Source organism: Varroa destructor, unplaced genomic scaffold (genome assembly GCF_002443255.2).
Source record: "Varroa destructor unplaced genomic scaffold, Vdes_3.0 BEIS01000004.1, whole genome shotgun sequence".
Classification (NCBI taxonomy): domain Eukaryota; kingdom Metazoa; phylum Arthropoda; class Arachnida; order Mesostigmata; family Varroidae; genus Varroa; species Varroa destructor.
Genome location: NW_019211457.1, coordinates 41,981,834 through 41,995,186, shown reverse-complemented (window position 1 = coordinate 41,995,186; position 13,353 = coordinate 41,981,834). Strand labels below are relative to the sequence as shown.

The following is a 13,353-nucleotide window of genomic DNA, read 5'->3' as shown; positions in this document are numbered from 1 at the left end:
ATGTATTTGCGAGTCAAAAAATAATGTTTCGCAAATAACTAGTGAATCATTTAAGTCTTTAATTGAAGCTTTAATTACAGTTGGTGGTAATTGTGTTAAATAAATGAGACCGTTAGGGGTAGCACTTCTAGCACATGCAAACAAATTTTTAAAGACATCGGTTTTGATTTAGATACAATTTCAGAAACAACTTATAGAAAGAGAGCTGAATTAAGATTCCCCACTTTCATGTTATGTTCCTTGTGGTTTTGATATGGCTACGTACTAAATATATTTGGAAAAATTTCTTCATAAATTTTCCACATCCAATTAAAAAAAATTATAATTTGAAAGATTGCTGTATAGATCTTATGGAAATCATTATATTATTATTATTCGAACGCGTAATCTATTATTACCAAAGTTACCAAAGTAAAAATTATTTTACTAAAAGAACAACTTAGTGTCAAATTGATAAATATTTCGATATGCGTTATCATGTTTCGTCGATCAGACACGGATAAGGCTAGTTAGAGTAACTGTAACGCAAAATCTACAGTGCATAAATACACCTGGAAGTGGTAATGGTCAAACACACGACTAACATACGCAAGAAACCTCGAGTTACTCAAGAAAATAATTTTTTGTGGGAGAAATATAAATACATGTTCTCTAGGAGTCCACCCTAGATATACAATGCCTATTATGAAGCCAAAGCAACTCTTTTGTGGATTTTTTTCGAAGCCTATGTTATTTTATGTCGCATAGAAACATGCCGGAACTATCATATGGAAATATCTAGATTGTGCTTACAGCAAAAGAAAAATTAAAGCAAAGTATACTGTCGAAGCTGTAAGCAACCTTTTGAATACAGTATTTTCTAATTAAACGTGTTCCTAATATCAATCATATTTTTGCCATGATACGAACTCATTTTGATCAGGTCATACATTTTCAAATTATTGAATATCGGAATTGTAAAGATGTTGGTTCCCATTACTAGGATTAGATCAGAAAGCGGCAATCTTCTGAAACAGACCATATTGTAATGGACGATTTTGGGAAAAAGAGTCTCACGGACATGATCAAAACGATCTGTATTACGCACAAAGTGTAAAGGGCATTCAAAAAAGAGCCTAGTCTTTTAGTTGAAAGAAAACTGAAATATGTATTAGTCGCTTCATAAACTATCAGTAGGTACCAGTACTTTGGGATAGGCCGGAGCCTCGGTATTTTTGCCAACGACAAAGTTTCCCTTGACACTCGGACGGAGTTTTTCGCTGCTCTGGCGACTTGCTGAAGTGCCAGTAGCTTGCTAGCCAGAAAAAAAGGAACTTCTTCTGAACGTATATGTTGAAGAAAACTTGCGGCACTTACACACTACTTTTGAATCGACCGGCGTGCTGCCCATTTGTCACTATAAATCTAGTGACACTAGCATAGGCTACTTGCGTTTGCTAGTTACCATCAGATAGGACCAATAAAAAATTGTCTGGAAACTAAAAACTGTATCTATGAAGACTAAACGCGTCCCCTATTTCACGCATGTATTATGTTCTCCACTAGAGGCTTTGCAATTATTGGTATATTTGCAAGGACAAAAAAGCCCGTTGTGTTTTGACATAGAATACGAATAAAAGGGACTTTCCAGATTTTCGAGTTTCAAACCGAACTGAAATGAACGACACGTATTTCAATAAGCATTCGATCTTGGCGTAATGATTTGAATGTTGTTATATTTTGTGCTAAATATCCATCGCACCACATGTCTCACCCCCTTTACAGTCGTAAAAAGATGCTTTCCCAGCGATAGGGTCGTCATATGTGTTATAGGCAGGAAGCTGAGGAAGGGAACTTCCAAATAAAACACCGTACGCGGACATTTAGTTCGGATCCGGAGCTATCCTTGGCCGAAGTCAATAATGTATGGACATTCTACATGGCTTTATTCATTTGGACAATGTATGTGTAAACCTAGTAAAAGGCGAAAATTTCAGAAAATTATTTCGCAAATTCTAAAAAATTTAACCGTAAAGCACATCGTATACAATATGAGCAAATCATTCATTTGGTTACCTAATAAAGGTCCGAAAAGGCAATACACATGTTAAATGCTTTCGCTCCAGTACGAACAGCATGGTACTGTTTGTAACAATTTATTATACCTTAATATAATAAAATAGTCATAATTATTCCTTCAACCCCCTAGATATTTGTTCCCGCTTAATAAATGATTAATAAATCATTTATTCTTACTATTATTAATTGACGAACTCCTATAAGACTCTGATGTCGACTTTTAAGTGTTTTTCGCGCAGCTGGTAGGAATAGACCGGTTGTTATATTTAATGCTTCTTTAACGTTCGTAATATTTGTCTCCTCTATGATTGTGGATATTTTCATCAGTGGTCGCAAATCGCATTTTTGCAGTAACTACCTAGTTCATCACCTTCTGCCTGTGCTATACGACTGAACTGTTTTCGATGATATCATTTGCATTTACAACTAAGCTGTCACGTTTATTTCCCACCTCTAAGCCCTCTTACCGGCCTCTACCTGCTGCGCAAATTTCGCCTACACCTCCTGCTTATATAGCCCGTTTCTTCTGCTCTCGCCTCCAGTCTCTCACTGCTCGGTCTTACTACGCTAATATAATAATAACAATAGCTGCAGTAATAATAGATCTTGTCTAGACAATTCAAATTGTCGGCTTTGCAAAAGTTCAGGGGTAGCGAAGTCATTCTTTAACATATGTTGGCCTTCAACTTGTATGTTACTAGCACATAACTGCTCTCAAAAGTAATAAGAAGTCAAATGTTGATTCAATTAATATTAAGCTATTATTATTAAGAAATGTTTATATATTGTATTGTTTTTATAGTAGAGCCGACAATCTATATCATATTCATATAATACACCATGTATCGGCCTGTCATTTATGTCTATGGCCACGAAAGACAGGTGATACCCTTGTAGGTAGTGAGCAATCTGCTCGCCTTCTTCCGCGACATTAGCTACTCAGCAGGCAACTTGCTTGCTTCTCATCAAAGGAAATAGAAACTCGACAGACAATAGTGCGGTGTAGTTGAAGACGCTCGAGTCCGAACAACGGCGAAGATCGATCTGCGATCTAGGCAGATTACGTTATGCCATTTCGACTCCAGTGAGCAACTCACTACAATCAAATGTATGTGCGTCTACAAGTTCTACCTTGTACATTTCGCTGTACTTTTCTTATGTTATTTCAATGAGCGAATTAGCGATCGGCTCAAAATTGAGAAAGAGTGCAGAGCAGCGCGATGATCTTTACTTCATTTTCCTTGTTCAGGCACGCATCTTTTCCATTTCTTTCATAACTTTGTTCTTCAGGTGTTGTTTGTACGTTTTAATGTCGCCACGCCATTTGGTGACAGTTTGGTTCTCACACACCCAGATCTCGTTGGCAACCTGCGAAATGAGCCGGAAGTCGTGGGATACGAGCACCATGCCTCCTTCAAAGTTATTTATGGCTTCGGCTAGTGCGTCAATCGTCTCCATATCCAGGTGATTCGTAGGTTCGTCGAGGAAGAGCATATGCGGAACCTGCCACGCTAGCCAAGCAAACACGACACGACATTTCTGACCATCAGACAGCTGTCGGATGGGACACACCTGCAGAAGAAAAATATGTACATCGGCATTCAAATCGGCATCAAATTTTCGACAATAAGTCGGTAAACTGATTGAGCGGATGTCCCATATTACATTATGATCTTATCACAAAAAAATTTGCTCAGATAAATGCTATAGTTTGTTTCGAAGATATCTACAATTTATGCGAGAGTATTTATACTGAACAGGACGTACTATCAATAGAAATATACGATAGAACAACAACAGTCAAAAAAAAAAAGTACAGAACTCTACGCTTCAGTAAGAGGATAACTAAAACAAAAATAATTATTCATATACGTACTTGTTGACGTCCGGTAAGGCCGTATCTTCCGATGATCTTTCGCATCTCTTCTTTTTCGCGCACGTCAGGAAAGCTCTTCATCATGTACTCAAGTGCGGACAAATCAACATCAAGCGATTCATGCAAATGCTGATGGTAGCGGGCGATTTTAAGATGAGAGTGCGTCCGGATAATTCCATCGGTAGGCACTAGGGCTCCACAGAGCAGCTTTAATAGCGTGGATTTGCCTGCTCCATTGGGTCCCACCAGGGCAACTCTGGTATCTAAGTCCATGCCAAACTCGAGATTCTTGTAAATGAATGGCGTCTTATCAGTGTACCGAAATGACACATTTTGTACCATGATGACGGGAGGCGGAATCGTCCCACACGATGGGAAGTAGAAACTGACAGTCTTATCATAGACAACCTTGTCTGTTAGCCCACCAGCTACCATTTTGGCGAGGGTCTTCTCTTTAGACTGGGCCTGACGGGCCAGTTTTGCTGAGCCATGACCAAATCGAGCAATGTAGTCTTTCATATGGGACATCTGTGCCTGCTCCCAGTTATAGCGTTTCATTTGATTTTCAAGCATTTCGTTACGAGTGATGACAAACTGATCATAGTTACCGCCATAGTACTCGAGCTTTCGCAGGTTCATGTGAATGATATTTGTACAGACGCCATTAAGGAAATCTTGTGAATGAGATATCAGAATGAGAATACGACTATAGGTCTTGAGTTCTTCTTCGAGCCATACACAGGCATCGAGATCCAAATGGTTTGTGGGTTCGTCTAACAGAAGAATGTGCGGCTTGACGTAGAGGGCGCGGGCAAGCGCAATTCGCATACGCCAACCTCCAGAAAAGTCTTTACACTTCTTGTGCATCATACTTTGAGTGAATCCCAGACCGTGCAAGATGTAGGATGCTTTAGCGAGCGCAGTATCGGCACTCATAGCATCAAGACGTTCATATACATCCATTAGCTGTTCCTGGCTAGTATCGTCGTCGGACGCAGCAAGTTCCTCGGCCAACTTTTCTAACCGAGCTCGCTCCTTGTCGACATCGAGAACCATCTGCAGAGCTGTTTTCTCTGAGGGGGGGCATTCACGTGTTAAATGGTAGATATCCAAACATTCCTGAATGGGTAACTCACGTCGACCAATAGCCGATAGCAAGGTCGATTTACCGCAGCCGTTCAGGCCAATCAGACCGTAGCGCCGACAACAGTTCAGTTCGAGCTTAGTGTCTTGTAGGACCTCCCAACCGTGGAACGTAATTGAAAGGTTCTCGATTTTAATGTCACGCGATCGAGGGTGAATAGACAGAACGCCGGTGACGGCTCTCGCGGCCGCATTCAGTTTCATGTCTTCCTCGAACTTTTTCGTTACCTCGTCCATCTCATCCTCCGAGTATTCGACGATCACTCCATTTGTGGTCGTTCCATTAACGCCATTCGTAGCATCGTCACCACCCGGCGAATCAGCTTTCTTTGTAGGATTATTCCGGTTCTTTAAAGCTTCCTTCTTCTTCGCATCACGTTTCTTCTTAGCATCCGACGGCATTCTGTGCGTTTAGTGTCGACGGTGACAAGTACGGTGGAAAATCGTTTTCGACACTACTGCCTAGATAGCCTCTGTACTGTGTCACAGCGAGCAGAAAACCGACACAAACAAAACTCGGTATTTCTGGCTCTCTGGAAAGATGAATAAGTGTACACTGAACGTCGAAATGGGCGAACGCTTACACCAACGACACGATCACACAAGTACTGGTGGCGTCGGCACAGTGGAACGGCGTAGCCAAAAACTTCCGACTTCACCGGCTCGCTTCGCCTCTGTCGTTTCGACACAGAAATGGAACTATCACTAGGCATAGTGGCCGGTTGCTGTACAATTTAGCACTAGCTCAGCGCACGTGTAATGATGAGATGATCTCTGTCTGGCGGGCAACCACAGGGTGGCCGGGCTGCAAAAGGTGTGATTAAAAAAAGCCAGCCACTTGGCCTTGATTGGCCTCTAGTCGAACATTCTGCTTTTAGCAACAGCCATATGTGCAGTAATAAGTGAAAATGGCCGCCACATTTTCTGGGAAGGACAAGGAGAAATGTCAATTCTGATATTTTCGATGCACAACGTGGCCCATCTATTCAGCTTGCTTATACACATAGGAGATGTACGGCGATGAAGGTTTAGCGTTATTCATACTAACAAAGAATATGTACCTTCTTCTTTAGTAGGATCTAATTACGACGACAATTTAGAGAAAGTTTTTACCGGCTACAAGTGGACACGTTACTGTAGGCTCAATCCACACTTTACGGCAAGAAAGCAGCACCTATTCCAACGGTACAGCGCTATCACCGTAACCTTAGCGGCATAACGAATCTCGAAGAGCGAACAATTGCAGATTGTACTAACCGACAACCGCCTCAAGTTTTGTTTGAGTAGCATTTAAAACTAAACTAATGTAGTTTATCCATAAAAGTAGTTTTTAAGTGTATTTTTTAAAAGTTTTTTTTATAAAAAAAATATATTTCGTTAAATTATGTTGTGCATAATTAGGCATTACACTGGGAAAATGAAAAATAGCTAAGTATGCATTTGTGACTCTATACCAACAACCCATAGGTTCGACAGTGTCCTAGTAGAACGACAAAAAAGGTTACGTGCAAAGTACTGCGGCAGCGTGTCAAACTAGGGCTTGGCAACACCGATCTGATGATAAATCGCTTTAAATTTTCTCACGCAGAATCAGACAAAACAGTTTTCTGCGTGAGAAAAGTTTTCGTTACAACTATATTCTGGTTAAAACTTTGCTGATTGATCGCTCTATTATCGATAAAAGAAATTCAGTACAGGGAGCCCATTCTAGCTACAATAGGCCTAGAACGTTAAGCTGTCATGTTAACTTGCGGCCACACCAAACGTATGCAGTAAACCATAATCTTAGACGGGCATCGATACTCAGTGTTTATCATACTTATTCTCTGTTTGCATTCAGTTAAATTATTCCAATTCGGAAATTAATTTAATTGGTTTACTTATTATTATTACTAAATTATTCAACTGCTGCGAGTTCACGCAGTTGAAACGTTTAGTGAAAGATCAGATCAAACGATTTCACCGTGTCTATTTATAGTGTTAACGAAAATAGTTTGAGAGAAAAACTGGCTTCTTATAGTAAATTTCATGGAACCAGAACGTCATGTCACTTATATACTCTACAGACATGTATTCAATACAAGAAGAAATACCTTGACAATACTAATTTGTCCTTCTCATTAAAACTTAATAAAGGAAATATGAGTATCTAAAAATATTATACTATTCGTCGTTGTAGAGACCTGTGGCATGTTAAATATGAGGAGAAAAAATTCTTACATCTTCAGATACATCAACTCATTCTGAAAATATAAAGAATGTATTAGTTTAATTAAATGAACGTATGTCCGAGAACCACAGACAATAGCGAAGTGGCTTCTCGAGCGTTACTCAAAAAATTCTTATACGCATTACTAATCCTATTTCCTATAAGGTCGCCTAGGAAAATATGACAAGCCACCCAACGCATTATGCGTTTGTTAAAAAAGTGGACACGAGAAGTTACAAATAACTGTTTATTTTTCGCCATTCCAAGAAGGTGCAGTCCCATCACCTCCAAATATAAAATTTGTAGAAATGTTATGTCGTTATTGTTCGTTTCAGTAATGTTTTTTTGCAAATACGTCTATCAAATATCAACCATCTTCTAGTCCGAGGTGAAGGCTTGCAAGCCGGTCATAGCTTTGCCAATTATCAACGCATGGACGTCGTGCGTTCCTGAAACAGAATCATGTGAAACGCCCTGTTGACCTATTTGTTCTAACCTAATAAATTGTGTTCTTATATTTGTAATCGTTATTTTTATAAACCTTTTTGATACCTAGACAAATGAAACATGTTACGGTATTTGTATATGGTATATGTTAAGGTATGTATGAGCCGTATAAAATAAACCTACTGAAGCTGCATAAAGGCTCCTTAATATTAATGATAGCAAACTATTCAACTACTAGCAAAATAGATCAATAATAAAAGCTAAGGAATGAGCTTCTCAATAACTAACGAGATATAGCAATATTAATTAAACAAAGGAAAAAGCATTCCAACAACCTGTAAAATAGGTTAATGAGACGGAATACCATAGTTTGCATATACTGTCGTTAAAAACTCTTATTGTATTAATCATTTACTGAACGAAAAAATAAAACTGTCTTAGTTACAGAAAAATGAGATCAGCAGCAAATTATACTGAAAGCGCATTGTGACAATTAGTGCCTGTTGCATTTACCGACGCCCGTCATTCAACTATACAGAAGCAGCTAATAATTGGGCGATGGCTGTTCACCTTGCAAACGATGATACTTCCAACTTACCTTCGTAGGTATTGACGGCTTCAAGGTTCATAACATGTCGAATAATGTGGTACTCGTCAGAGATTCCGTTACCTCCAAGCATATCGCGAGCCTGACGAGCAACGTCTAATGCCTTTCCGCAGGAGTTGCGCTTGATGATTGAGATCATTTCCGGGTTAATTCTGAACCGGTCAAACATAATCATAACGAGAAATCGGCACATTGAATGAATTTTTATGAATGACTAATTTTTACGCCTGCTGTATTGATGCATCAGCGAAGAAACCTTGGTCGCAAGTGTACCAATGATGTATACATTTGAAAATATGTGGAATCATTCGTGTATGATACACTGACAATATTCAAGTATACATATAAATCACATGTCAGCGAAAAGTCATTCAAATCTTCACACCGTTTAGGCATAATAGTTATCCGCATCTGTTGAGGGCTTTTTTGTTCAGGCTAATTCTGATAAAATTTCACTGCATGACTTACTTTTTGTCGTCGAACAGGCGCCCGACCCGTAAGCAGGCCTGGTAGCCAATACTAATTTCGGTTAACATGTCTGCCAGCTTCTTCTGAATGAGCTGGTTTTTCGCAAGTGGATCCTTGAATTGTATGCGCTCAAGCGTGTACTGACGAGCCTGTTCCATACAGAATTCAGCAGCGCCTAACGCGCCCCAGGCGATACCGTAACGAGCATTATTTAAGCACATGAATGGAGACTAAGATGTCGCAAAAATAGAAAAGAATTGTCAAATGTTCACTATTAAAATACGCAACTAGATATATTTCTAGACATGCATATATGAGGTACTGAGGCACACAGTTTCTAGAAGAAAGGCTAGAATTACGCTTGAAAATACCAGAAAAGGCTTTAAAGATACTTTAGATGACACCCTTTACTTTAAATGATTTAAAGATGACACCCTGACCTTAAGACCTTGGCTTTTTGGTAGAAGCGCTGTCTCGGGGATCTCAACATCGTCTAGCATTATCATTCCGGTCGCACTGGCTCGAAGCGAAAATTTTCCCTCAATTTTCGACGTGCTAAGTCCCTTTATACCTGAACATTACCAAACAAGAATTGGCAATTGTTAGAGTTAGATGTCCAGATGTTTATGGTCTTTTCGTTAACACGTAATATAGTTGTTTCTCTCTGACAGTGAATTCATATGGGCAACATTACTACTTAGAAACAGTTTTTGCTGTGTGATCACAGCTCTCATTGACATTGGTGTAATCCCAGAGTAGAGTGTAATCAAATAAACAACTTCATTTCTATTTTGGTTATCCGATACGATGCATACAGCGTAAAAGCTCAGGCATTACGAAGGCATCAATAAATCAAATTCCCTATTGGAAATATTCTATCGTTTGTTCCAGTTTATTAGTGACGATCTGTGGCTTTTCATAGCTAATTGTGTCGAATCACCTAAAGCAATTAAGAGGAAATAGCGTCAAATATTTATTTTTTGATGAAGCTTATTCGTCTTCATATTGTGTAATACCATATATATATTAAATGATTTTACCTTTTTCAAGAACGAAGCCACGAATTTCTCCGGAGTCATCTTTTGCCCAAATGACGAACACATCAGCGACAGGCGCATTCGTAATCCACGTTTTCGAACCGCATATTTTATATGTCTTCGTTGAAGAATTGTAAGTAGCTTTTGTACCCATACCTTCAAAGAAATAATGTTACATTGCCTGACAAAGAGAAATTGACTGCTATGGTACCAGTTCCTACATGCCCATCTAATACTTGAAATGACGCAACACGGATACATGCACGCGGTCGCAGCTATAAATCTACGTACAGAAGTAAGGGTTTTTGTTAGACATACGTTTTTATGAATAAACATATGGCCTTGAAAACCATGCAACTACCAACAGATTGAGCTAATTACTCTGAACAAAGTCTTTATTGTATTCTTATATATTATAACAAGTTGATTATAGGAAGATACCGACAGGTGTTATTATTTGGCAATTAATTTCTGTGATGATGCTGGGTAGAAAAGTAAGCGCAGAATTCAGATTCTTCTATATGTATCTAGTAGTAAACCAGAATTGACTTACTAACCTCCTGGATTAGATCCGTAGTTGGGTTCAGTGAGACCAAAGCATCCAACGAGTTCGCCTTTTGCTAGTTTTGGGAGATACTTTTGTTTCTGCTCATCTGAGCCGAAAACAGAAATAGGGTACATGACCAGCGAAGACTGGACACTCATGGCTGATCGATAGCTGCTGTCCACCCTAGACAGAAGTATAAAAACAACTGGTGTAAAATCAATAAGACTATAATTATTATGCCTGTGTAAACCTATATTTTTTAACGCGTATCAACTGAAATGAGGATGGCCTTTGCTAAATGTTTCGTTGAAGTCCAGTGACCTACCTTTCAATCTCTCTGGCAAGAAGGCCATATGTTACATAGTTTGTTCCTGCACATCCGTAGCCTTGAATCGTTGATCCTAGGACACCAAGTTCACCAAGTTCGTTCATAATCTCCCGCTCAAACTCTAAACAATGTTATGAATCAAACTGAAATTTAGTTTTATAGAGTAAACCCGGTAGAATTAGACAAGTATTGCAGCCTGCCAAATATAGTGAACAAATTAATGGAGCAAAAACTAGTGCTGGAAAAAAAAACTGCTAAAGATATAGAATAGAAAGTAAATTTTTGTACAGCTGGATCCTTTTCTGCGACTTAAGCTCACAATTTATCACTCATTCATAGACATTTAGATTACGGTACTTACAAGCTTTCAAATAAATTTCTTTTTAGAATGTATATATATACATATGTATATTCGGCGTTCACCATCAGCATAATTACCTACTTTCATGTCGATTGGCCTGCAGAATTCGTGGAAAAAGCTTTTCTTTGCAATAATTCCGGAAATTATCTCGGATCATTTTCTCCTCATCTGATAGCTGATCATCCAGTAAAAATGGATCCCGATAGTCGAATTTATTCCGCGACACTATAGAGACAACATGAAAATATTAATATATTTATTACATATTTACAGAGGAAAATATATTCGAAATATCCTTTGGCTTTTTTTTTTGCTAACATTTAGTTTTTTGGTATATGGGAATGCAAACTTAGAGCTATTTTATTGTTTATATTATTAGCAGACGGGCAAAAATGTAAAAAGGAAACACCGACAAAAGCGTCGAGGCAATTATTGGTGGTGAGCGAAGAGTTACTCTACTCTGTCTACTTCATGGATGGGTCCCTAGACTTCATACATTCTCCTCTGTATACACCAGTAACTAACATCCCGCTTAAATCCAAGTAGAGGTGAACTACTGCAAGAAAATATGGATCAAGAAAGACAGTAGTCAAATGGTGATGCCTTTCAAATAGGCCTTCCTTGGCGTAGAGTTGCGCGCATAGAAACATTGATACACGCTGTTTGCATAGAACTGTAGCTGCCAGTCTATTGACTCAGATGTGGCAGGCACTTACAAAAAGTGCGCTTTTCATGTAGGAGCTAGAGTAAAGAGTTTGTGCAGTACATTTTATCACACACACACACATTTGGAAATGTATACGAAGTCCAACAAGTAAAATATAGATTGGCGCAAAGATACGACCAGAATTTAGTCTGAATGACTAAATGAAATGACAAGCTTTAGCCAAGGTATACAGAATTCATAATGAGTAACAGAGTTAAAAAAGCGTTGCTTAACAACAAGTTTTAGAAAGTACATGTGTGTATGACATGTAGTTGAATTCAATGAGTGTGAGGTCTCTGATGTAATATACAGATTAATCAAACATCTAATGCAAAAAAAAAGCTGTTTAATATATCTGTCCCTGCATAGTTTGTGGCATTTGTCAATCGCAAGAACTAGCTGTTTCTTACGAGATTATTATGAACGGCGTCAAGAGATACATTTTCCGCTTGGAACTTTTTTTTTTTTAGAATACACAAAGGTTGAGCTGAAATTGTACACAGATCTTTTAGTTTCTGAAGCATATGCAGGTTTGCATGTCTTGAAACCTAGCTTGTCGAAGGATGCATTGCGACCGATGGCAAAACCTGTGATAGGATTTCAAGCGAGTCGGAGAACGTTAGACCATTATTACAGTAGAAGCGGGGTTAAACTATGGTCTTTATCTCCCGTCCATACGGAAGGGCATATGGGAAAACAAGCGTGCCCACCTGAACTCGTTGACAAAGCTCGCTTTCCTAATGAAATCGCGATTCTGCGTACGCTTGATAGCATCTTCATTGCTTCTCTTTAAAACAATGCTTCGAAACACTTTAGTCCACGTGTTTGTAGAAGACCGATACGACGCTTTCAAATACAGTGAAGATGAACCTGATTATTGTCCACTGATTGCTTGCATACAATATTTACAGCAGTTTAACAGGTAGTAGAAAAATAACCGACGATGACTTTCGGATTGTTCGAAAATAATTGATAACAACATTGACCACTAACTCGCCTAGCACTGTATAATGCTATCTCCGTAGGTTCCAAGGTCGAGTGGACCCTCTTTCGAATCCTGCCTTTTATCTCCGTCCTATCTTTACGATGATCTCGTCTAGACTTGGGCCGTAACGTACCGTTGTGAATGAATATCTGTGACGACCTTGCTTGACGAATTGCTTAACTTAGATGGAGTTTCTTTTTAAAGTTTGCTGTCGATAAAACTCACAACATTTTAGAACCTTTAATATTTCAAACTACTAGTTAAAGCCGATAAAATACATGAGTTTGTTCTCGACTTAGACTTAGAGATCGAACACACTCGAATGGGAGAAAGCATAATTGCTTCAATCGAGAAGCTCATGTGCGACGAACAGTGTTCCATCTAACTCAGCTCAGGCAAGTAAACAGCTGTTCCGTAAAAACAAAACGAGCGATTTCATAAGGTTACTTTGGCGATGGTCTGTTCAGTTAACTGTATTTTCAAGAAGAGAATAGTCCGCATTTGTATAAAATCGTTTTTTCCGCCACTGCAAAACAAGTGATCGAAGCAAAGCGTTCTTTTAAGAGAAAGTTTCGAATGAA

The 13,353-nt window shown here is 38.8% G+C and overlaps 2 protein-coding genes across 4 annotated transcripts; both read right to left on the bottom strand.

The window, feature by feature from the left end:
• Nucleotides 1-2,091: 2,091 nt before the first annotated feature.
• Nucleotides 2,092-6,251, bottom strand: LOC111250499 (ATP-binding cassette sub-family F member 2). Its single transcript, XM_022805865.2, has 2 exons — nucleotides 3,935-6,251; nucleotides 2,092-3,630 (listed from the first exon to the last, which is right to left on the bottom strand). Exons 1-2 carry the CDS (start codon nucleotides 5,477-5,479, stop codon nucleotides 3,304-3,306), a joined length of 1,872 nt encoding a protein of 623 aa, XP_022661600.1. The 5' UTR covers nucleotides 5,480-6,251; the 3' UTR covers nucleotides 2,092-3,303.
• Nucleotides 6,252-7,519: 1,268 nt separating this feature from the next.
• On the bottom strand, nucleotides 7,520-13,300 carry LOC111250501 (glutaryl-CoA dehydrogenase, mitochondrial). Of its 3 annotated transcripts, none has more exons than XM_022805868.2 (9): nucleotides 12,498-13,300; nucleotides 11,163-11,306; nucleotides 10,718-10,841; nucleotides 10,403-10,575; nucleotides 9,849-10,001; nucleotides 9,249-9,379; nucleotides 8,809-9,038; nucleotides 8,332-8,492; nucleotides 7,520-7,735 (listed from the first exon to the last, which is right to left on the bottom strand). In XM_022805868.2, the coding sequence occupies exons 1-9, from the start codon at nucleotides 12,565-12,567 to the stop codon at nucleotides 7,665-7,667; spliced, it is 1,257 nt and encodes a 418-aa protein (XP_022661603.1). In that variant the 5' UTR covers nucleotides 12,568-13,300; the 3' UTR covers nucleotides 7,520-7,664. The 3 variants fall into 3 exon arrangements, with proteins under 3 accessions (XP_022661603.1, XP_086842294.1, XP_022661604.1); XM_086986168.1 differs by having other exon boundaries at nucleotides 12,906-13,300; XM_022805869.2 differs by lacking the exon at nucleotides 12,498-13,300 and having other exon boundaries at nucleotides 11,159-11,299.
• Nucleotides 13,301-13,353: the final 53 nt, after the last annotated feature.